The 24,763-nt window shown below is 41.2% G+C and overlaps 1 protein-coding gene across 6 annotated transcripts in view; it reads left to right on the top strand.

Annotated features, from left to right (window-relative positions):
- Window positions 1-24,763, top strand: part of inpp5b (inositol polyphosphate-5-phosphatase B) — a 192,222-nt gene that overhangs the window by 65,752 nt on the left and 101,707 nt on the right. The window contains exon 1 of one of the 6 annotated variants that reach the window (XM_073034329.1): window positions 18,763-18,872. The exons of the other annotated variants lie outside the window; for them this stretch is intronic. Within the exon in view, the coding sequence (XP_072890430.1) occupies window positions 18,845-18,872 (28 nt within the window). The 5' untranslated portion in view covers window positions 18,763-18,844. Of the gene's footprint in view, window positions 1-18,762; window positions 18,873-24,763 lie in introns of those variants that run through there. 6 annotated transcript variants of the gene reach the window in all.

The raw sequence follows: 24,763 nt of genomic DNA, 5'->3' as shown, positions 1-24,763 counted from the left end.
AGGTCCTCTGAAATGATAACGGTCATGAAGGTAGATTTTATCCCTACATAATTCAACCACAAGATAGTGTAGGATCTTTTAATACACAATACCGCAACTTTTTATTTTAAACACTGTTCACACCTCATTTGGTTCTAAATAGCCCATACGTGTGTGGGTTCTTATCACCTCAGACCTTTCATTGTAGAGGTTCGAGCGCCATGGTTTATTAAGTTCTAATGGTTATCACTGAGGTTCCAGCTCCCTCCAACGTTCCAAAGATGCGTGGTTAGGGTTGGTGAATTGTGAGCATGCTGCGTGGCACTGGAAATGCGGTGACTCTTGTAGGCTGCCCAGCACAATCCTGGTTGATTTGATTTGACACAAGCAATGCATTTCACTGTATGTTTCGATGTACATGTGGTGAGTAAAGCTAATCTTTATCCTTAATCTTGAAGGGTGAGTGATTGAAACCGGAAAGGAACCTGGGTATGCTTGTGTACAGGTCACTAACGTGTAGGTTCAGTTGCGAAGATGTCGGCCTTTTTTTTTTGCAAGAGAATTTGAACCAAAGGTTAGAGACATTCTACTCAGACTTATCAAAGCTTGGGGAGACTGCACTTGGAGAAGACACACTAGTGGGCATCTGGAATAATGCTCTCCGTACCTCAGGAGCAATGTACTTTTATTTTCACCAGATTTAATTCCTCAGATAATTGCATGATGAAAGATTATGCAAACTGGGCCAATGTTACCTAGAGTTTAGTAGAAAGAAAGGTAGTATTACTGAAGTGCACTTAATTTTATGAGGCTCTATTGATATAAAGTTAATGTTTCCTCTTGGCTGGTGTGTGTTGTGAACCAAGGGTCATAACTCAGATTAAGGAACTGGCCATTCTAAATAAAGTTAGGAAGAAATTCCTTTATCCAGAAGGTGGTAAATCCTCGGAATTCTGGACCTCAAAGGACAATGGAGACTCGGTCAATGAGTATATTCATTACCAAGGGCAATAGGTTTTTATATATAAAGGGTGTGTGTGTGTGTGTGTGTGTGTGTGTGTGTGTGTGTGTGTGTGTGTGTGTGTGTGTGTGTGTGTGTGTGTGTGTGTGTGTGTGTGTGTGTGTGTGTGTGTGTGTGTGTGTGTGTGTGTGTGTGTGTGTGTGTGTGTGTGTGTGTGTGTGTGTGTGTGTGTGTGTGTGTGTCCGTCGGTTGTGGTTGACCATGGGTTCTGCGTCTCTGGTAGTCACTGGTGAATGTGGGAAATGGAGCTGACCAAAAGACTGGCCATACTTTGGATTGAATAGTGGAGCAGGCACAAGGAGATTAATGATGTTCTGCTTGTAGTCTATTCAGGAGGGCTGAAGTGTGTTGATTTCGATGCAAGAAGTACTGTAAGTAATGCTGAAAATCTTGGAGCCTCGCACAGTGTATGGACTTCCAAGGTGACCACAAACTTGACATCATTTGGAGGCTTGTGTACCTTGCTGACCCAGAGAGCTATGCTGGCTGGAGTCAGGGCTTTATGCCTTGGCTCTTGCTAGGGCCACTCTTGTCAAACGGGAGAAAGGGTAGAGGCCAGACTAAGAGCAGTCCACCGATCCTCCAGGTTTTGGTTCATCTCACAGCTAACAACCCTGACTGACCAAGGAAAACCATTACGGAAACAGCAATGAGGAATCCTCCTACATCTGTGTGTGGCAGTGTTCCTGAGGTTCCAGCCAGGACCTGCAGGTCTGACAGGAGCGAAAGCTGAGAGGAAGGTACTGACATGATGAAGGAAGTCGTGAATACCATCAGAGGTGGGCACCTCCATTGCTGCCCCAAACATCAGCGGTGTAACGGGCAAAAGAAGAAAAAAGAAGACAGTCCCTGGAACTCTGAGGTTGTCGCCAGTAGAGAGATTTAGTTGAGAGAGTGATGGGACTGGCAGTTCAGCATTCCAGGTTTCAATATTTTGGACATAAAGAATGTGGAGCGGTCAGTCAGGTAGAAATTCACAGCTGGATTGCATTCAGAGAGGAATGCTAGTGGGCTTGTCTTCTGAGGCACTATGAATAAAGCTGAAAAATAAGAAAGGTGCAGTAATTCTGATGGCTTATAGTTGTGGGTCTCTTAACAGCCACTGGGAGAAAGAGTAACAGATATATCAGCAGATTTTGAAAAGATGTAAAAGCAACAGTGTCAAAGTGGAGATGCCAACTTCCCCACTGATATTTCACCAGTGCAAGATGCTTAGGCAGGGCAGAGTTTGTTAGGTATAGAGAAGCAGAATTAGGCCATTTGGCCCATCAGGTCTGCTCCACCATTCCATCATGGCTGATCTATTATCCCTCTCAGCCCCATTTTCCTGCCTTCTCCCTGTTAACTATGATCCCCATACTAATCCAAGAGACTTCCTTGAAACAGTATGCATTTAGTCCAACCAGAGGAGAAGCCATACTGGACCTTGTTTTGGGAGCTGAGATTGCCCAGGTGATTGGAGTGCATTTTGGGAAAAGTGATCACAGTTCCTTAGATTTTATGATAGTTATGATTAAGGATAAGTATGAGGGGATGATGCTAAATGTGAGGAAAGTAGATTGCAACATTATTAGGCAGGAGCTGGCTAGGGATAGAATGGAGCAGTGCTATTGGACATGTCCACATCTAGCATGTGGGAATCGTTTTATGCTCAGCAAATTAGAATTCAGGATGATCACATTCCAGGAAGGAGGAAGGTCAGGATTCAGGAACCTTAGATGATGAGAAATCATAAGTTTAGTTAAAAGGGAAAAGAAAAACTGATGTAAGTTTAGGACACGGGAATCAGACAGGGCCCTTAAGGGATATAAAGAATGCAGGAGAAAAAATTAAAGGAGCAATTAATATGGCCATAAAATGTCCTTGGAAAGCCGAATTAGGGGCTCTCTAATCTATATATTTAATATAGATATATTGGAAACAAGAGGTTAGCTAGGGAAAGTGCAGGATCGTACAAGAATAATGGAGAGAATTTGTACCTGGAGCTGAGGATGTGGGGGAGGTCCCACATGAGTACTTTGCATCAGTACTCACCAAGGAGAAAGACATGGAGGGAAATGAAATCAGTGTGAGATCTGCTAACAATCTAGTGCATGTTGGGATCAAGGAGGTGGTGTTAGGTGTATTGAAGAACATTAAGGTGGATATCTCCAAGGCCAGAAGGGATCTGTCCCAGGCTATTGAAAGAGACGAGAGAGGAAATTGCTGGGTCTTGACAAATACCTTCATATCCTCTTTATCCACAGGTGAGGTCCTGAGGATGAAGAATTAGCTAATGTTTTCCCTTATTTAAAAAGGGCAATAGGAATAATCCAAGAAATTATGCACCAGTGAGAGCACACTGTATGATCACGTTTCTTCCCTAGGCTGATATTAGTCTTTACAACAACTGAACCTCTTGAACACGTTTGCATGCTTTTATGCACTGAGTTACTGCCACTTGATTGGCTGATTAGATATCTGCATTAACAAGCAGGTGTACGTGTGTATGTGATAAAGTGGCCACTGAGTGTATTATTAGCCTGGTTCTCCTGACCAGGTCCTAAACCCCTTTTGGATCAGCCTTCCACATGGGACCATTTCAAAAAAAAAACTTACTGGAGTAAGTACTCCCTACCCTTCCCCAGTGAAGTTTCCATGTCTTTGCTGTCCATCCCTCCCTCTCCTATAGCAATATGTGAGCCTGGTTCTCAGCACTAGATTTTGAGTTCTGCATCCTGCTACCTCTGGACCTTGCTCCATCCCTTGAGTTCTCGTTCCATGATTCCATTGACCTCCAGCCTCCTGTTCCAGCCCGGAACTACCTTGCTGTAGACTCTACGTCCTGCTGCTTCCAGTGTGCGTCCTATTTTTATTTTCCCCAGCGGAGACCGAATAGATGGGGCTTACACTAATGTCAAGCAGAGTTTGCCTTGCTTGGCCAATGGTTAGCTTTTGACAAGTTTGAGGGAGAGTCGACTGCATAAAATTGAAATGTCTGATAAAAACATAATGCTTATTGATGGTGTATGTGTGAGCAAACGCTAGAGAATGTCTCAATTGAGGTGGGGGGGGGGAGGGGATGTTCGTTGCTCATTTTGCCGAGATCCAGAACAGGATTGATGGAGGTTAAGACTCTCGTGACTGTATAGGAAGAGTCAGTCTTCCTACCTCTTTATTTTGTCCCACAATTAAGGACCAAGCATTCAACTATAAAGGCCTGACAATTAGAATTTCCTCTCTCAACCTCCAGATTCTCCAACCCTCAGATACAGTCAGCATAATAGCATGAGACATAGGAGTAGAGTTAATTCATTTTTCTCATCGAGTCTTCTCCACCATTCCATCATGGCTGATGTATTATCCCCTTCAACCCCATTCTCCTGCCTTCTCCTCATAATCATTGACGCCCTTACTAATCAAAAAACGAAGACAGGCTATAGGTCTAGAAGTTTCTAGAATAGCTACCTAACACTTGGTCAGAGGTAGATTTCAAGAAGTTAACAAGTGTTAAAAGGCAGACAGTTGGAAATATAGACTAGGAGATTTGAGGAGTTAAGAGGGGAATGGATTTGAAAAAAATTCAATTTAAATAAAAGCTACTCACCTATAGTATGTTTCAAACCTACATACAGCCATACATTTCCAAACTAGTGATTGAAAACACACACTATCAAAACCTTGTCAATTACATCAGGCTGACATTCCTCTAGTTGAACACCAAAAGCTGCTCCAGAGAGTGGAGGATGTGTGAAATGCATTACCAGGGGTGGCAGTAGAGGCAGATACATTAAGGGTATTCAGTAATTTCTTAGGTAGATACGTGGATGAAAGAAAAATGAAGGGCTTCATAGGAAGATAGAGTTAGATTGATCATTGAATAGATTATAAGGTGGGCACAACATCATGGACTGAGCTGTAGTGTTCCAAGTTCTAGTATGTCTTGGAATTATTTTATAAAACTTGGTTAGTCTATGGAGTGTGTCGTGGTTACTTGAAATGACTTGGAGACACAGACAATTCTTCAAGAAAATTAAACCTTTGTTTGCAAACAAAGGCTGAGGCAATCAATGAACTTGTCACCGAAAGCCCACCGAGCTCCGGTGTACAGCATTCTTTATAGTCATTTCTTATCTCAGTTACATTTCGGTTTTATTAGCATACCCAATCAATTTTTAGTTGCATATCATCTATACATGAATTAATTAATCGCTCTTGCCTAGCCCGCGGTACGTCACCATTGTTTTTCACCCGTTTGCATTGGGGCCTTATTCGTGGCCAAGATTATGTTTTTCAGACAACCTCCCTCACAGTACATTCCTGCTCGCAGCATCCTGTCCGCCACCGTTATCTCGTACTAAACAAAGGCTGAGTGTAATACATGGGATACATTGCAGCTAATAGTGTTGCAAAACAAACAGGTGTACTGTAAGTGCCATAATATGCAGCTAAGAGAGTACAAAGTATCTAGTGAAAACAACACATAACAAAATGTGCCTAGTAAAATAATACATTTTAATATTCGGTACCTAGAAGTGATTACATAGTATAGTAAATAGCTAATACATAGTAATTATAGTTCAGGTATATATAATGATTATATCAGGTATATTTCTCAACAAGTGCAGGGTGCAGTTCGGCTCCTGCTCAATAGGAAGGATGTGATTGAACTAGGCAGGGTGCACAGAGGCTTACCAGGATGTGGCCAGGGGAACACAGTAGCGTAGTGGTTAGCACTATGCTCAGTGACCCAGGTTCATTTCCTGTAAGGAGTTTGTACAGTGACATGCAAAAGTTTGGGCACCCCAGTCAAAATTTCTGTTACTGTGAATAGCTAAGCGAGTAAAAGATGACCTGATTTCCAAAAGGCATGAAGTTAAAGATGACACGTTTCTTTAAAATTTTAAGTGAGATTACTTTTTTATTTCCATCTTTTACAGTTTCAATATAACAAAAAAGGTAAGGGGCTCAAAGGGCTCAAAGCAAAGGTTTGGGCACCCTGGATGGTCAGTACTTAATAGCACCCCCTTTGGCAACTATCTCAGCTTGTAAACACTTTCTGTAGCCAGCTAAGAGTCTTTCAATTCTTGCTTGGGGGATTTTTGCCCATTTTTCCTTGCAAAAGGCTTCTAGTTCTGTGAGATTCTTGGGTCGTCTTACATGCACTACTCTTTTGAGGTCTATCCACAGATTTTCAATGATGTTTAGATCAGGTTCCATGGCAAAATCATCAGTTTGCACCTCTTGAGGTAGTCCATTGTGGATTTTGAGGTGTGTTTGGGATCCTTATCCTGTTGTAGAAGCCATTCTCTTCTCATCTTCAGCTTTTTTTACAGACGGTGTGATGTTTGCTTCCAGAATTTGCTGGTTTTAAATTTAATTCATTCTTCCCTCTACCATTGAAATATTCCCCGTGCCACTGGCTGCAACACAAGCCCAAAGCATGATCGATACACCCCAGTGCTTAACAGTTGGAGAGGTGTTCTTTTCATGAAATTCTGCACTCTTTTTTCTCCAAACATACCTTTGCTCATTGTGGCCAAAAAGTTCTATTTTAACTTCATCAGTCCACAGGACTTGTTTCCAAAATGCATCAGGCTTGTTTAGATGTTCCTTTGCAAACTTCTGATGCTGAATTTTGTGGTAAGGACTCAGGAAAGGTTTTCTTCTGATGACTCTTCCAAGAAGGTCATATTTGTGCAGGTGTCGCTGCACAATCGAACAGTGCACCACCACTCCAGAGTCTACTAAATCTTCCTGAAGGTCTTTTGCAATCAAACAGGGGTTTTGATTTGCTTTTCTATCAATCCTATGAGCAGTTCTCTTGGAAAGTTTTCTTAGTCTTCCAGACCTAAACTTGATCTCCACCGTTCCTGTTAACTGCCATTTCTTAATTGCATTATGAACTGAGGAAACGACTACCTAAAAATGCTTTGCTATCTTCTTATAGCCTTCTCCTGCTTTGTGGGCATCATTTATTTTAATTTTCAGAGTGCTAGGCAGATGCTTAGAGGAGCCCATGGCTGCTGATTGTTGGGACAAGGTTTCCCTCCTTCCTTCCTTCTTGTTTTATGGCGGTTGGCACCCAGCTTAATGGTGCATTACCACCAACTTCTGCTCCAGAGTGTGGATCAGACGATAGACTTACATTCTAAATCCCTTCACCCATTCATACACACACACATACCCTAATCTACACTTTATTCTTTCTTCTTTGGCTATCCTAGTACTCTATTCCTGCTTATCCATCATATCCTGTAAAAAAAAAAAAAAAAACAACCCTGTTTTCCTTAAGAAAGCTAAAAGTACCCTGACCTGTGCTCTCTCACCCATGCCTGGTAGCCTTTTTAATGTGAATTCCTGCACCCTCAATTCCCTTAGATTAATTCTCATCATCTCTCTCTGTATCCCATACTTCCTGCAACTCAGAATTACATGTTCTACTGACTCCTCTTCCTGACATTCCTCACACAATCCTGTCTGGTGTTTCCCTATCATTTTCAATGTTTTGTTTAGTGCACAGTGCCCCAGCCTTAACCTAGTCCACACAGTTTCCTCTCTTGTGTATCCACTGTCTACCCTAGTACCTGTAGCACTCTTCTGTATTTGATATAAATGCCTCCCTTTCCCCTCTTTCTTGCCACATTTGGATGATTTTTTCCAGATTATACACTTGGTCTCTGCTTTGCTAATACTAATGTGCATTTCTGTATTTTCTTTTTTTAAGTGCCCTCTTTTCCAACTCATCCACCCTCTCATTCTCCTTCACCCCTACATGAGCTGGAACCCATAGAAATTCTCCCTGACCTCCCTGATTTGCAGCTCTTGTGACTGACTGAAGGACTTCATAAAGTACATCTTGCCAGCTGTTTGAGTGAAAAGACCTTAAACTTGCCAGAACTGAGGATGAATCTGAGCATATCAACACTTTGACTAGTCTAGCTTTTTCCACCCATCGCAACGCAACCAACACTGCCAACGTCTCCACTGCATACACCGCTAACTTATCAGATGTTCTTCTGCTGATTCCAATTTCTTTAGCTGGTATAGCCACCCCAAACCCTGTCATTCCTGTTTCAGGTTTCCTAGGACCATCCGTATAAATCTGAGTATAGCCACTACACTTTTCCATCACATGATAGTTAAATGCACTTACCAAATCAGTTTTATATTTTCCTTTTCTTTTTACCTCTAACAAATGCCAGTCTATGTCGGGCCATACAATCTTCCATGAAGCTACAACTGGATAAACTACTGAAGAACTTATCCTTAGGATAAACATTCCACATTCTTTAGCAATATCATTCCCTACCCGACTAAGGTTATCCCTCTGAAACTTCCCATTCTCCCAGCACTCCTGCAACACTCCTTTTGCAGGGTGAGAATCATTGTGCCCCTGCAAATTCGCCCAGTAGTTTGCCATCAATTGCTTCCTTCTTAGTTCCAAAGGCATTACTCCCAATTCTACCTGTAGGGCTGATACTGGTGATGTTTTAAAAGCCCCGCTGCCTGAGCCTGAATCACATCCAGTTTCCTTATAAGAGACCTAGCTGCTGATCCATATGCTACACTTCCATAATCCAACACAGATCTTACTAAAGCCAAATACATTCTCTTCAATGCTGAACAACTTGCTCCCCATTCCCTACCAGTCAAACATCTCATCACATTTATTATTTTTTTACATTACTCCTCAACTTTCCTGATATGGTCTGCCCATGTTAACCATGAATCAAATATAACTCCCAGAAATTTAAATGATCCAACCCTTTCTAATTCTATCCCATACATCCTTAACTTCTTCCCTACCTCAATGCTTTTCCTGGTGAAACATACAGTTTGAGTTTTTTCTACTGAAAAAACTACATCCCCAATCATAACCCCACTCCACCACTTCATCAATTGCTCCTTGTAGCTTCCTGATTATATGCTCCATGTTCCTGCCTCTTTTCCACAAGGTCCCATCATCTGCAAACAGTGACCTACCTATATCCACTGGTACCTTTGTGAAGACGTCATTGATCATAATGATAAAAAGTAACGGGCTAATCACATTACCCTGAGGTGTGCCATTTCCCACTATGTACTGATTTGATAATTCTGATCTGATCCGAACTTGAATTTTTCTACCAAACAAAAAATCTTTTATCCAATTTATAAACTCTCCCACCAACCCCCATTTTGTGCAGTTTAATTAACAATCCTTCCTTCCACATCAGGTCACAGGGTTTTTCTATGTCAAAAAACACTGCAACTACTGACTCTTTATTTGCCTGGGCCTTTCTTATTTCAGTCTCTAACATTATCACTGAGTCCATGGAATTCCTTCCCTTCCTAAAACCACTCTGATAACTTGCCAGCATTCCCCTCTTCTCAAGATCATACGATAACCTTTCTGTTATCATCCTTTCCATTATCTTGCATGTACTTGATGTTAATGTTATTGGCCTGTAGCTAGTAGGTTTTGACGGATTCTTGCCAGGTTTCCTTATTGGAATTACTACTGCTTCTTTCCATGCACTTGGTAATCCTCCCACACTCTGTTGTAAAGATGCAGCAACTTCAAGAGCGCTCCTTCTCCTAGATTTTTTAGCATAACATAGCGTATCAGATCTTTCCCTGGGGAGGATGGTCTCGATCTCTTGATTGCTCTCACCATTTCTGCCAATGTAAATTGATCATCAATTATATCATCAGTTTCTTCCCTCCTGTTTAACGCACCCTGGGTGTTGGCTCATTGTTCTTTCCCTTCTCCTTCTCCATTCTTCAGACAGATTTTCTGAGCTATGTATCTGTACAAACGACGTGGTCATGATCTCAGCCTGCTGGAGACTGCTGTTTCCTCCTCAGATATCATTACTGGATATTCCCATTCCCTTCTATCTCCCCCCATCCTCTTAATCATTCCCCGTACCTCTCCCACAGGTGGTGTTCTTCCTATTGTACTAAATAGGTGTTGTTCCTATTGTATTGTTGTTCCTGTTGTATAAAAACTCCTCCAACTTGCCCTTTTAGCTTGACGTATAGTTCTTCTCACCACCGCCTGTGCCTTCTGATATTGAATCAAATGATGCATATTATGGGTTCTTTTAACAAGTCTGAAAGCTCTATTTCTGTTTTTTTACAGCCTGAAAAACATTCCTCTGTCCACCATGGTACCACTTTTCTATTCATCCTATTTTTACTCCTGGGTATAGATCCTTCTGCTGCCATAATAATTGCTGAAGTCACCTGACTGTTCAATTCATCTATATTTCCAGAAATGTCAATCCTTGCCAATGCTTCTTCACTCAACTTCTGGAACTTACCCCAATCTGCTTTTCCAAACATCCACTTTGGGATTTCACCACCTGATCTTACTTCAACTCTTTCACCCACTGAATATGAAACTGGGTAGAGATCACTGCCTACAGTTGAAGCTGTCCAAACTCCCCAGTTACTAACTCCAGCCAAGGTATTAGACACTAACGTAACATCTAATACTGACTCAATTCCTGTTGTTATGTTTATCCTTGTTCCTCTACCATCATTCATACACACCAAATCCTTTTCTTCCATCAAATCTTCAATTACCTTTCTATTTGAATCTGTAAACGAATCCCCCCCATATTACGCTGTGAGCATTGAAATCTGCACTTCACACTACTTTGTTTTGTCCTTGTTTCCTTAGTAGGCTATCCAAATCCAACCTTTTACATAGATTATAGTAGTTAATTATAACCACTTCCCTCCTCCCACACTTCCACCACTATGTATTCCTGATCGTCTCCCTTTCCAGTACCCTATATGGTATACCTTGTTTGATTAACATAGCACAACCCCCTCCCCCCCTAGATTTCTATCTTTCTTTATCATTGTATATCCATGTACCACAAAGTCTAAAGCTGGTTTCAACCATGTCACCTGAATACAAACTACATCCGGTTTTACAACCATTTCTTTAATAAACTGCTTGAATTCCTGGCTATTGGCCAGTAAGCTCCTTGCATTCCATTGCAAAAGAATCACCATAATTAGTATTATATTAACCAACCCATGACACTTCCTGGTTTGACTGATTAGTGAGGTTCTCCCTCACTTCTTCCCATCCTACTAACCCTAAATTGTTCACTACTGCTTTGAGCACCAGCTGAATTTTGTCACTTTTTGACTTTACCTCAGCCGTACTATAATCACTCCTGCAACGAATGTTACTGGAGCCTTTTTGTCTGCATAAATCCTGTCATTTGTTCTTTGTTGCATCTCTCGCATCCCTCTTGCTCCCTGTTGATTAGGAGCATTATTCTGTTCTCTTGACATTCCTACAGCTTCTGCATAAGTGATCTTTCTTTTCACTCTTATTTCTTGAATTTTATTCTCCCGTCTCATAACCTCACACCCACTATATGCCACATTATGAGCTCCTCCACAATTACAGCATTTTGGTTGTACTCCTGTTCCACACTTTCCATATTCATGATCACCCCCACATCTGGCACATCTCCTCTGACTATTACAGTTTTTAGCTATGTGTCCAAACCTTTGACAATCATAGCACCTCAATGGCTTTGGAAAATACACTCTTACTGGGTAACTCATGAAAGCCAGGAACACCTTCCCTGGTACTCTTTTCTTCAAATTATCAATGCTGTTTCACTTTCCTTTTTCACTCCCTCTGTTGTTTTCAGTCTTTGAACATTTATTACTTTTCCTCCTTTGATATTCCTCTTTAACTCCTCCATATTTATACTCATTGGTACACCAGTGATCACTCCTTTACATCCACCCCCATTTCGTGCTCCCACCCTCCCTGTGTATTCCACCTTGCATTTTCCTATCTCTCTTAATATGAGTGCTTTCTCAAGCTGTTCCTCATTCGCACATCTTACCAATAGGTTGCCATCATTAAGGATTTTTGCAAATACTATTTCCCCTATCTTATTTGCTAGTGTTGTTGTTGGCTCAAACGGTTAATTTTCTTCATGTTTCCTTGAGCCTTCTCATTAAACCTTATTATGACAACATCTCCTCTCTGAACTTGTTCCTCTTCCTCACTTTCAGAGCTCTCTCCACTGTCATTTCTTATTCATTTACTCCCTTTGTCTCGGTTTTCATTCATCCGTCCCCTCACTATCTCCTCATTCGCTTTAATTCTCCCTTCACAACCATCCATTTCTCCCCAGCTGCCTCGCCAAAGGCAGCAGTTTGGCAGCTTGCTCTGCCTCGCTGCTAACCTGCACCAGAACCAGAAACACAAGCACACACTGGCCAACCCTTGCCCAGTTCAGGGTGCAACACCACCTCCGAGCCCCAACCTATCAACACCCTCCGCTCTGGGGCCCAAAGGTCAGGAAGCTTCCTGGGACAAGGTTTCAGGAGTCAGGGTATTTATAAAGCTTTAGAATTTGCATCACCTGGCCTTTACTAACGATGACTGTGAACAAGCCATAGCCCTAGCAAGCTAATTAAGGTCTGAGACCTTGGTAAACGTTATCTGAGAGTTCAAATCTCTTGGGGTGCCCAAACTTTTGCATGGTGCTCCTTTCCTTTTTTACCACTCTAAAATTGTACAAAACAAAAATAATACACTAATCTTGCTTAGGATGTTGAAAAGAATGTTTCATCTTTAACTTTATGACTTTTGGAGATCAATTCATCTTCTACTCACTTAACTATTCACAGTAACAGAAATTTTGACCGGGGTGCCCAAACTTTTGCACGCCACTGTATATTTGCCCCGTGACCGCAAGGGTTTCCTTTGGGTGCTCGGGTTTCCTCCCACAATCCAAAGATGTACTGGTTGGTTGGTTAATTGGTGATTGTAAATTGTCCCGTGATTAGGCTCAGGTTAAATGTGGGTTTGCTGGGCCAGCACAGCTTCAGAGGCTTGGAAGAGCCTTTTCTGCGCTGTTTCTCAATAAGTAAATAAATAAATTACAATGAGAGTCTGCAGGCTGAGATGGGACCAAATAAAGATGTACAATTTTATTGAGGTCATTCATGGATAAGGTGGATATTGAGCAAACTTGTCCTCATAATGAAGATGTTTAAAAGTATAGGTTTCAGAAGAATAGAAGGGTTGGAAGGTTCTGCAGAAAAAAATATTCTTGGTTGCAGTCTGGATGTACTTGCCTGAGGGGTGGTAGGTGCAGGAAGCTGTCTGCATCATCATTTGAATTGCCAAGATATAAAGACCAAGTGCTGGTCAATGGGATTAGCATGAATGGGTATTTGATGGATAGTCTAACCAAGATGAGCCAAAGGGCCCTTTCTGTGCTCTTATGAGCAGCATGCAGGAATCTTTCTTTTCGTCATTGCTCTTAAAGACTTCATCTTCGGTTCTGTGTCGGTGCTTCTGTCAAGCACCGGTGGGCCGACACGGTATCGGTTAGCGCATGGTTTTATAACCATATAACAGTTACAGCACGGAAACAGGCCATCTCAGCCCTTCTAGTCTGTGCCGAACGCTTACTCTCACCTTGTCCCACTGGCCTGCACTCAGCTCATAACCCTCCATTCCTTTCCTGTCCATATACCTATCCAATTTTACTTTAAATGACAATACCGAACCTGCCTCTACCACTTCTACTAGAAGCTCATTCCACACAGCTACCACTCTCTGAGTAAAGAAGTTCCCCCTCGTGTTACCCCTAAACTTTTGCCCCTTAACTCTCAACTCGTATCCTCTTGTTTGAATCTCCCCTACTCTCAATGGAAAAAGCCTATCCATGTCAACTCTATCTATCCCCCTCATAATTTTAAATACCTCTATCAAGTCCCCCCTCAACCTTCTACGCTCCAAAGAATAATGACCTAACTTGTTCAACCTTTCGCTGTAACTTAGGTGCTGAAACCCAGGTAATATCCTAGTAAGCACAAACACGAGGAAATCTACAGATGCTGGAAATTCTAACAACACACACACAAAATGCTGGTGGAACACAGGAGGCCAGGCAGCATCTATAAGGAGAAGCACTGTTGACGTTTTGGGCCTAGACCCTTTGTCAGCCATGATCTCAAAATGGCAGTGCAGGCTCGAAGGGCCAAATGGTCGACTTCTGCACCTATTGTCTATTGACCTGGAGATGTATCCACTTTTATATTCCTTAAAAGTGCCAGTACTTCCTCCTCTTTAATTGTCATAGTTTCCATAACTTCCCTACTTGTTTCCCTTACCTTACACAATTCAATATCCTTCTCCTTAGTGAATACCGAAGAAAAGAAATTGTTCAAAATCTCCCCCATCTCTTTCAGCTCCACACATAGCTGTCCACTCTGATTCTCTAAGGGACCAATTCATCCCTCACTATCTTTTTGCTATTAATGTAACTGTAGAAACCTTTTGGATTTATTTTCACCTTACTTGCCAAAGCAACCGCGTATCTTTTAGCTTTTCTAATTTCTTTCTTAAGATTCTTCTTACATTCTTTTTATTCCTCGAGCACCTCATTTACTCCATGCTGCCTATATTTATTGTAGATATATCTCTTCTTCCTAACCAAGTTTCCAATATCCCTTGAAAACCATGGCTCTCTCAAACTTTTAACCTTTCCTTTCAACCTAACAGGAGCATAAAGATTCTGTACCCTCAAATTTTCACCTTTAAATGACCTCCATTTCTCTATTACAGCCTTCCCATAAAACAAATTGTCCCAATCCACTCCTTCTAAATCCTTTCGCATCTCCTCAAAGTTAGCCTTTCTCCGATCAAAAATCTCAATCCTGGTTCCAGTCCTATCCTTCTCCATAATTATATTGAAACTAATGGCATTGTGATCACTGGACCCGAAGTGCTCCCCAGCACATACTTCTGCCACTTGACCTATTTCATTCCCTAACAGAAGATCCAACACTGTCCCTTTTCTAGTCAGTACCTCTATGTATTGCTGCATAAAACTATCCTGCACACATTTTACAAACTCCAAACCATCCATCCCTTTTACAGTATGGGCTTCCCAGTCTATATGTGGAAAATTACAATCTTCCACAATCACAACCCTGTGCTTACTACAAATATCTGCTATCTCCTTGCAAATTTGCTTCTCCAATTCTCGCTCCCCATTAGGTGGTCTATAATACACCCCTATAAGTGTTACTACACCTTTCCCATTCCTCAATTCTACCCAAATAGTCTCCCTAGACGAGCCCCCTAATCTATCCTGCCAGAGCATCACTGTAATATTTTCTCTGACAAGCAACGCAACACCTCCCCCTCTTGCCCCTCCAATTCTATCACACCTGAAGCAATGAAATGCAGGAATATTTAGTTGCCAATCACACCCCTCCTGCAACCATGTTTCACGAATAACTACAACATCATATTTCCAGGTATCAATCCATGCTCTAAGCTCCTCCACCTTTCTTACAATGCTCCTAACATTAAAATAAATGCATTTAAGAAATTCTCCACCTCTTCCTCTCTGTTTATCTCTAACAGTACAAAGAACTTTACTGTATTCTTTTTCTTCCTTCTCCCATACATCTGTTCCTATACTCTGGTTCCCCTCCCCCCTCGTATCTAGTTTAAATCCACTGGAGCCTCTCTAGCAAACCTACCTGCAAGAATATTTGTCCCCCTCCAGTTCAGATGTAAACCGTCCCGCTGGAACAGGTCCCACCTTCCCTGGAAAACTGTCCCAATTATCTATAAATCTGAAGCACTCCCTCCGGCACCATGTCTTCAGCCACGTGTTGATCTGCACTATCTTACTATTTCTCAACCCACCTGCACGTGGCACTCGTAGCAATCCTGAGATTGCTCTCCTGGAGGTCCTGTCCTTTAACTTGGCACCTAGCTCCCTAAACTCACCTTTCAGGACCTCCTCACTCTTCCTACCCACGTCATTTGTCCCTACATGGACCACGATATCCGGCTGCTCACCCTCCCTCTTGAGAATACTGAGAACTCGATCCGAGATATCGCGGACCCTGGCACCAGGGAGGCAACAGACCATCCCGGATTCTCGATCTCTTCTACAGAACCTCCTGTCCGTCCCCCTAACTATCGAATCCCCTATCACTACTGCTCTCCTCTTTTCCCTTCTTCCCTTCTGAGCTGAGGGTCCAGTCTCGGTGCCAGAGACGCAACCACTGCAACTTGTCCCTGGTAGGTCGTCCCCACCAACAGTATCCAAAACGGTATACTTATTATTGATGGGAACAGCCACATGGGTGCTCTGCTCATTCTGTCTATTCCCCTTCCCTCTCCTGACAGTCACCCAACTATCTGTCTCCTGACTCCTAGGGTTGACTATTTCCCTGAAACTCCTGTCTATTTCTGCCTCTGCCTCCCGAATGATCCGAAGTTCATCCAGCTTCAGCTCCAGTTCCCTAACACGGTTTGTCAGGAGCTGCAGCTGGATGCACCTTTTGCAGGTGTAGTCATCAGGGACAGCAGTGCTCGCCCTGACTTCCCACATTCTGCAAACGGAGCACTCAACTGCCCTAACTGCTGCCTCCATTTCCTACTCCTAAACTAATTAGATTAATTAAAGGAGCTTACCTGGCCTTACCTCACCTGGTGTGAAGCTCGTACTCAGCCTCTGCTCGCTTTTTAAATTCCCCTGCTGATCTCAGAGGCCGACTTTAACACGCTTGCACAGTCGTACCCCGTTCAACCTCGCTTCTGCCTGTTCTCGCCAAAGCCTGATTGAGCCAAAGCCATCCCACTCTACCTCAGTCCACTCCGACAATGGCCGCTGTATATGGCGATCTTTCTTTTAAACCTTTGGCGCGCTACATCACGCGCCTGCGCAGTCTAGCCTCTTTGCCCCGATCAGTTAAAAAAAAACAGCTTCTCTCTGAGCTTTTACCTCTTCCCTCTCCGCCTCTTGCTTCGATTTAAAAATCGAAGATTTAGACCGTCGTGAGACAGGTTAGTTTTAGCCTACTGGTTTTACAGCGCAGACTTTTGCTGATCGAGGTTCGCTTCCTGCTGCTGCCAGTAAAGCATTTGTGCATTCTCCCTGCAACCACCTGGGTTTCCTCTGGCTGTTTCAGTTTCCTTCCACAGTCTAAAGTTGTGCAGTTAATGGCTGTGCTGTGTCGACACAAGAAGTGGGCTTCCCAGTGCGACCCTTGCCGATTTGATTTGATGCTAGTAGTGCACTCGCTGTATATTTCGTGGTCTTGATATACACGTGACACATAAAGCTAATCTTTCTCTTTTTACTTCAGAGAAGTCAAATTCCATGTGAAAACTTATATTTCTGTAGTTTACTTTTTGCAAATTGCTAATATTAGATATGCAGCCACGTATATAATTGATCTAATCACTTTAAGCTGCTTTGTGTAGTGATCAGAAGAAATCATTGATGTACCTTAATATTCATGTCAGGAATTCATACAAGCAGTACGTAGCTCTCGGTTCAGCTAGCGGCTTAATCTAAGGGATGATAGCCCCCGTTCCGGCCAAACTTAAGAAATCTCGCTTGGGTGGATGCTGCGTGATGTGTCCCTGTTACAAATCAGTGCCCCAAAATAGCAAACAGTACACAATATGCCATTAAACGATTGAGCTTTATAATTCTTAATTTGACTATATGGTTAGTAAAGAAACAAAAAAAAGGGCCCATTCTCATGAAACAGTCTAATTCGCAAACGTTGAAGCTCTCTGATAAGGTCGTTCGTCTACCATTGACCTCCTCTGATTGTCTCTGACCTTCAGACCCTCACTCCAAGTCCACTCCATCTGGCGGTCTACCAGCTGTCTCCATTCGTGTCTTCTCTCCTCGGCAAAAGACCGCAAATTCCCTCTCCCAGACACACAAGAAAGAACAACGTCCCACTCATTGGCTAACGTGCCCCATTATCTCTAGTCATAGCCCAAACACTGCTGCTACAGAGAAAACATTACCTCAGCAGTGTGAAACATTACAGAGAGGCCATTACATTAGCAGTGAAACCTTACAGAGAAGCCATTACATTAGCAGTGAAACATTACAGAGAGGCCATTACATTAGCAGTGAAACATTACAGAGAGGCCATTACCTCAGCAGTGAAACCTTACAGCGTGTTAGAAGTAGAAAGTCAAACCAAGGCTGCAGATGCAGGGGTTGCCTTGCCTGTTTCTAGGTATGAGTCTGAAATGACTGTCACTGAGACCTGTTCCCCTCACTGCCTTAGTCAGGGCTGTGTGGCACTTGCAGAAAGCCCACTTTGCTATTACTGTTCCTCTGAGGAGCCACAGGAAGTGCATGCTCACCAGAACTTGAGTGAAGGGTGGGTGTAGCAGGGGTACGCAGCCACCCAGCCTCATGCAGGAAAGGGGCAAATTTCCTTTATTGTCTCTTCAGAAGCTCTGAACCACAGTGGTTAAGTTTGCGTTTGCCCGTGTGATCCTGTTGGTTCAACACAAGAAGCTGCTGCTGAGCAGTGTGGGTGTTGATTATTCCGCACGCTGCACTTATTAGTAAGCTTGAAATTTTGCATATTATTTGCCTGAAAATAAGCACTGTCATTGGGTACCTTTCGCAGAGTAACACAAACAAAATGCTGGAGGAACTCAGCAGGTCAGGCAGTATTTAGATGTAGCCCGACTCGCAGAGTTCCTCCAGCATTTTATGCGTGTTAGTTTTCCAACATCTGCAGGCTATCTTGTGTTTACTTTTACCCTTCAGCTACAGGTTTTGATTTTTCTCAAATGAGTGGACTAACAAATATGGCAGATTGGGACCGGTGAGCAGGCATTCTAATAACACACCGCACCGAGTTTACCAAACACATTTGTGAACCCCGTATACACACTTCTCACTTCTATAGATTCGTGTCAAATTCAGTGATTGATTAGTTGGGCCTGAGAACTAAGATTCAGTGATGTCACACAGACTTTGAATAATGAGGAACTTGCTGAGAACCTGATGGCAGAGCGCACCGCTGAGCTGTGAAATGTCCACGAAAGTCGCTGCGAATTCAGGTTGAAATACTTCCCCTTTTTCAATCAGAGCAGTGGCGTTGTAGAGTGTACTTCCTGGGATTTGTTCATTATCGAGTGAATGGGAGCGACCGCACAGAATCTGATTTCGGTTTAGGCGAGGACTTTGGCAGTTGTGTACACACCGGGTTGGTGACAGAATGGAAAGTTAAACATTGATTGGGATTTTTTTTCAGGCACACAGTTTTCAGGTGGCGAATATTGGAAATTATGGCCTGTGGCATACTGTTTTAAGTCGCTTTCATACTTTTACGAACGTATTAACACAGGCTGCAGGTTTGGGCACCGTGTCAGAGAGCTTTATTTACATGCCTTTGTTTTCTGCACATACCAATCAAAATGCAGCAATTTTACTAGCGTTTGGAGATTGAATATGGCTTAATGTCTGTGCAATCTGTAACTGAATATAGCCTAACATCTTTGCGATCTGAAATTCCATTGAAACAATTGTAACTTGGAGATCAAATGCGTTTTTTTCCTAATTAATTTATGAGGCAAGAAGTCATGCAGAAACTTGCAGTGGTTCTTGTGATCTAAAAAAAAAGTTCTGTGGCATCGGTGCTAAGTTTCAAATTCAGTTTCTCTTGCAATTTTAATGCTAGTTTTTTTTTAAAGCGATTCCATTCAGTAATTTGTTTACATTAGTCTCTGGGAACTATGAATGAAGATATGATTCACCCTAATTCATTTTTTTTCCAAAGTTGTTGTTCCTCAATGGTCAGTGATGGCATATACTGGTTAACATTATGGTTATTTGAGATGAAAATTATAGATATTAGACGAATGGACGGCAGGTACTGGAATTTAAGCATTCAAGTTGTTCAGTAATCACCCCCGCAAGTATTGGTATGATGGTTTATTGATTGATTTTTTAAAATGTCTGTTATGATTAAAGAAGAGCGAACTTTGAGTGGTGAATATTTGTTTTGTTTCCAAAAGTGTATAAGATTCATTCCAAAAATATCTGACAAAGTTACTGTCCATTTTAAATACTTTGGTTGGCTGATACTAGTTGAGAGAAGATATTGTTTGCGTCTTCTTTCCAGTATCTTTGCCCCTGTAGAAACTCAAGGTTAACTGCCAAGACATTGAAACATCCGCTACTTAATTAAATCTGTTCAGAAATAATTCCAATGCTACACAGGGAGCTTCTTCAGTTTTGGAAGTTCAGTGAATTAAATCTGATACACCAGGGGCTCCAAACTATCAGTATGCTCTCTTTATTAAGTTACATTATGAGCTGTGTTTAGAGATTTTAATGCATTTTTTATTAACATAAAACAAATTGAAAGTGATAGAAGATGTTTTAAATATAGATATTAGAATCTGAAACAAAGTTGTTTTGATCACATCAGTTGGTTTGTTGAAATAATACTGTAAGATGTTTAGCAGCTCCATCAGAGGACATTGGACTGAAATGTGGTTCTGCTTCTTTCCACATGCTTGTAGCTTGATTTTCTATTTTCGTTTGGATTTGCAGAATCTTCAATTTTTTTTTTGTTTTCCTTCCAATTTTTTTTATTGTTATTATTTATGTATGTGGGTATTCATAGTTATCAGCCTGATAGTCCAAAATACAATTAGAACAGAAGGCTGAAGAATCAGGAGCATTTAGATTACAAATAAAAATGCTAGAAAGATGGGAGTCACCAATTCTTCCCATTTGATGAATCCTGAAGTCTCGTCTCAGCCCAAACTATCAACTGTTCAGTATTTTACATAGGTGCTGCCTGGCCTGCTGAGCTCCGCTAGCATTTTGTGTGTGTTGTTTTGCATTTCCAGCCTCGCTTGTGTTTGTAATAGACGAGCAATATGGCATTGCTCACCAGAAGTGAGCAGCAATTAATTAAAATAGAATTGAACCCTGGCTCAGCTGTTTCAGTCATTCCACAAAATGAGTTTGAACAGCATTTCTAAGACACTGAACTGAAGCCTGCAGATATTCAGTTAAGAACTTATACTGGAGAAAAGTTAATTTCTGTGGGAATGACCATTGTAACAGTGAAATACAGCAATCAACAAGCCACGTTGAGCTTGTGTGTGGTTTAAAAAAAAAGGACGGCCAACATTGTGGGGCCATGATTGGCTGAGAGAATTACAACTTTGATTGGATATCAACCCACCACTTGAAGGCCACTTCCCCTGCAATTTAGGCAACTTAAAGGGAATTAGGAAAGATGCTGAATGATGCCACAACTGTCTCCATGCTGTACACCGTGAACTGTTGCCCAACAGAGGGCAAGCAAGTGTTGGTGCTGACCTCTGTGTCTCTGTTCAAAAGCATATTGGACCGAGGAAGATCCATACTGCTCAGAGGAATCATGAAGGTGACTAAAGCAGTGGTCATACTGCAGCAGTTTTTGTAGGCAGTATATCTGAGAAAACGTCTGATATGTTAATCAGACAGTTACTTGTTAAAAGTGGCTTGGTTTTAACCTGGAAGAGGGTTCAAGGGAATTTAGAAAAGTTGCAAGCATTCAGCTTCTGTGAGTGTAAAGAACCAGAATCGCCTCTGTGTGCATTAAGGTTATTGTGTGAACTTCAAGTGGGAGACAAAAAGCTGCTTGTAGAAGTAGATGCAAAGACCAATTGAAAGATGAATGGAATGCCAGAAAAAAGGAGTCATTGGAGATACGGGAAAAAGAAGAATTTCTCAGAAGATGTTGTGGATGAAGAAACCAAAAGCAGAGATCATTTTGTCAGGGGAGCAATGGAAGGATAAATGAGAGAATATTCCAGTTGAACGAAATGCACATCCCCAAGATCAAAGAGAAAGGAAAGAGAGAGAAAGAAGACTGGACCAGGAGAGAAGCAAGGATCAAAGATCCAGAGAGAAAAGCTGAGAAAAGGAGAAGGAAGGTGGTCAGAACCATGTCCTGCAGTCTCAGAGTCGACTCCTACAGCCAGCATGGAGGAGGCTCCAAATCCTGAGATTGTTTCACAGCCACAAGTCTCACCTGCCAGACATTATCTTTGTCAAGAAAGACATTATCCCACAAGAGTAAGAAAGTCTCCATAGCAATTAAATTTTTAGGCTTGAATGGGACATTTTAAAATTTACTGTGCTGTGAATGTCTGCATAATAATTGTATTATATACTGTGTATATAGTTGTGGTGCATTCCATATTGAGTTGGAGTTTATAGCTAAGTATACAGCTGTGTATTTAATATTTCAGTAATATTTGACTAATATTGCAAATATATTGCTTGATTAAGCATTCCTTGTTTGCATAATGAATTGTGGGCTATATATAAAAGTACATAAATGGCATACGTTATCACATCACCACGTTATATGTGCGGGCCTCGTTTAAGTTAAAACAAGAAATTGGATATGTTATTCTAGACTCCCTCATTTTTATTTCAACTATTTCTTAATGACTTGGAGTTATATAACAGAAATGACAAAAATTACAACCTGTTTCAAATATTCTGTATATAATCTGTGTATTGGGACTTAAGAAGCATAGTGGAATGTACACCTACCGTAGATTCCGTACTACAGACCGCACCTGATTAAAAGCCGCAGGCTCTAATTTTAGAAAGAAAATCAATTTTGTACGTACAAGCCGCACCGGATTTTAAGCAGCAGGTGTCCCACGTTGTAATATGAGATATTTACACAGAAAGATATTACACGTGAGGATTTTTTAACTTTTAATTAAATCCGTATGGTAACATAAACAAATACATATTGCAAATGCTTTTTTTCGAACCGTGCCTGTAACACGGCTACTTTTAAATATACATACGTATCGGTAACACACAAATTACGTTGCGTATACTTTTTTACTGAACAGTGCACGAACAACATTCCAATATCTCCTAACGACTGGTAAAAAAATATATACTGCAGCCTACCAGGAAAAGTTATTGATCACCTTTAACTTAAAAGCTGCATCATCGCGCGGGTCTAATGCGTTTATCCTTTCCGTTTATCGCAAACCGGTATTTTCCCCACAAGACGCGGCGAAACCGGATGTGACGTCATAGCATCCCGGGATGTAGTACAGAAAACAAATATACTTAAAACACTTCTAACTTTAACTAGAAAATACTAACAAATGAATTACTAAGCGAAAATATTATAAACTAAATAACTGCCATAAAGGCAGCACAATGCTTTTCTTCGAGTGTTTTCCATGTTGATGAGGGTGAGTACAAATGACTGATTTACAATAATTTAATTGTGAAAGTGCGCTTGATTTATCGTACAATTTCATTGGACCTCTGTGAACTACTCATCAATTTTATTGGTCTACTGTTACGAGGCAAAATGTTTTTGGCGGCATGAAAAAAAACCATGCATTAGCCGCACCGTAGTAAAGGCCGCAGTGTTCAAAGCTGTTCAAAATGTGGGAAAAAAGTAGCGGCTTATAATCCGACATCTACGGTAGTTCTATTTATTGCTAGATGGGTGATTAATATATAGATGTTCTCAAAAGAGGACATTGGTTTTCAGAAGGATAGAGGTAGCACACATTGCTTTTCCATCTTATGTGTGTCTGAGAGAAATATCGTTCTTTGCAACCCAAGAATAATTTGCTGAGCCGGGGGAATTAGGGCATGCCTTATCCCATTCATCCTTTAGGATAAATTTGTGAGCATCTGCTCTCAGCATGGAGTACAGAAGCAATTTAGTCCTTTTTTTTTGTCTTTCTTTGAACTGCATTATTAATAAGACTTTTTGGAGCAGGATATCCAGAATAACTCCTGCACGTCTCTACGTTCTTGCACATCTTGAGATTATGGTGTGTGACGTCTTGATACACCATCAGCTGCATGAAATAAAGCATTATCTTTAACTAAAACAGCAGGGTTGCCATAAAACTGTGTCAGATCCTTAAAAGGCAAGTCTTTGTTAAATCTGACTGTTTAATTGTCATTTTCTGTGCAGTTCAGCAATTAATTATCTACTTGTATTTTAAGTAACCTGTATATGCATAACAGTTTTAATTTGCCTTTTGTGGTTATATAAGTATAATTATGGAAAGCTTTGGAAGCTCTGCAAAAAATGGCTAGTATTTTCATACTGGTTAACTTTTTACTGCAGTTTTGAATAAGTATTTTCTAATTAATACTTTCTATTAAGAGCGAATCAAAGTAATGGCTAAAGTTGTGAAATTTACTAAGAACGCTTGCCTGAATAAGACAACCCAGAAGAGTCTAAACAAAAATTACCTACAATGTTAAGTTTATTAAGAACAGGATGGCATGTATTATGTTCGAGAAAAATGGCTGCTGCTGATTTACATACAAGAACACATGGTCTGCTTGATCAAATGTGTGAACGATTAAGAGAGTTAGTGGGGCGAGTAAAGTCTTCTACTAATCGAAAGAAATGCAAAACTTGCGAAAACCTACAAAAAATACCATCATAGAGTAAAAAAAAGTCCAAAGAATAAATCTTTGCATTAACAGAATGAGCGGAAGAACAACACAATAATTCAATCTTGCAGTGTACAGAGTTGCAAAGTGAACTAAAAATTGAGAAACACAAGTTTTGAGAAACTTTCCACAACACGATTTCAAGTGGGCTGCCCTGTTAGCGACAGCAGCATCATCTGCATTCCGAAGAATGACAGGATAGACATAAAATACACACTACCGCAGCCCCTGTTGTCGCAGGTGACAATGACAGTGATGAAACAATAAGAATCAGAATCAGGTTTAATATCACCAACATATTTTGTGAAATTTTTAAACTTGGGGCAGCAGAGCAATGCAATACATGATAATATGGGGAAAAAAATAGGTAAATGAATTACAGTAAGTATTTGTGTATTAAATAGTTAAATTAAAACAGTGCAATAAAGAATAATAAAAGTGAGTTAGTGTTCATGGGTTCAGTGTCCCTTTAGAAGTTGGATGT

The sequence above is a fragment of the Hemitrygon akajei genome, chromosome 32 (assembly GCF_048418815.1).
Source record: "Hemitrygon akajei chromosome 32, sHemAka1.3, whole genome shotgun sequence".
Taxonomy (NCBI): domain Eukaryota; kingdom Metazoa; phylum Chordata; class Chondrichthyes; order Myliobatiformes; family Dasyatidae; genus Hemitrygon; species Hemitrygon akajei.
The sequence above is the reverse complement of the archived record's forward strand: the minus strand, read 5'-3'. Positions and strand labels throughout refer to the sequence as shown.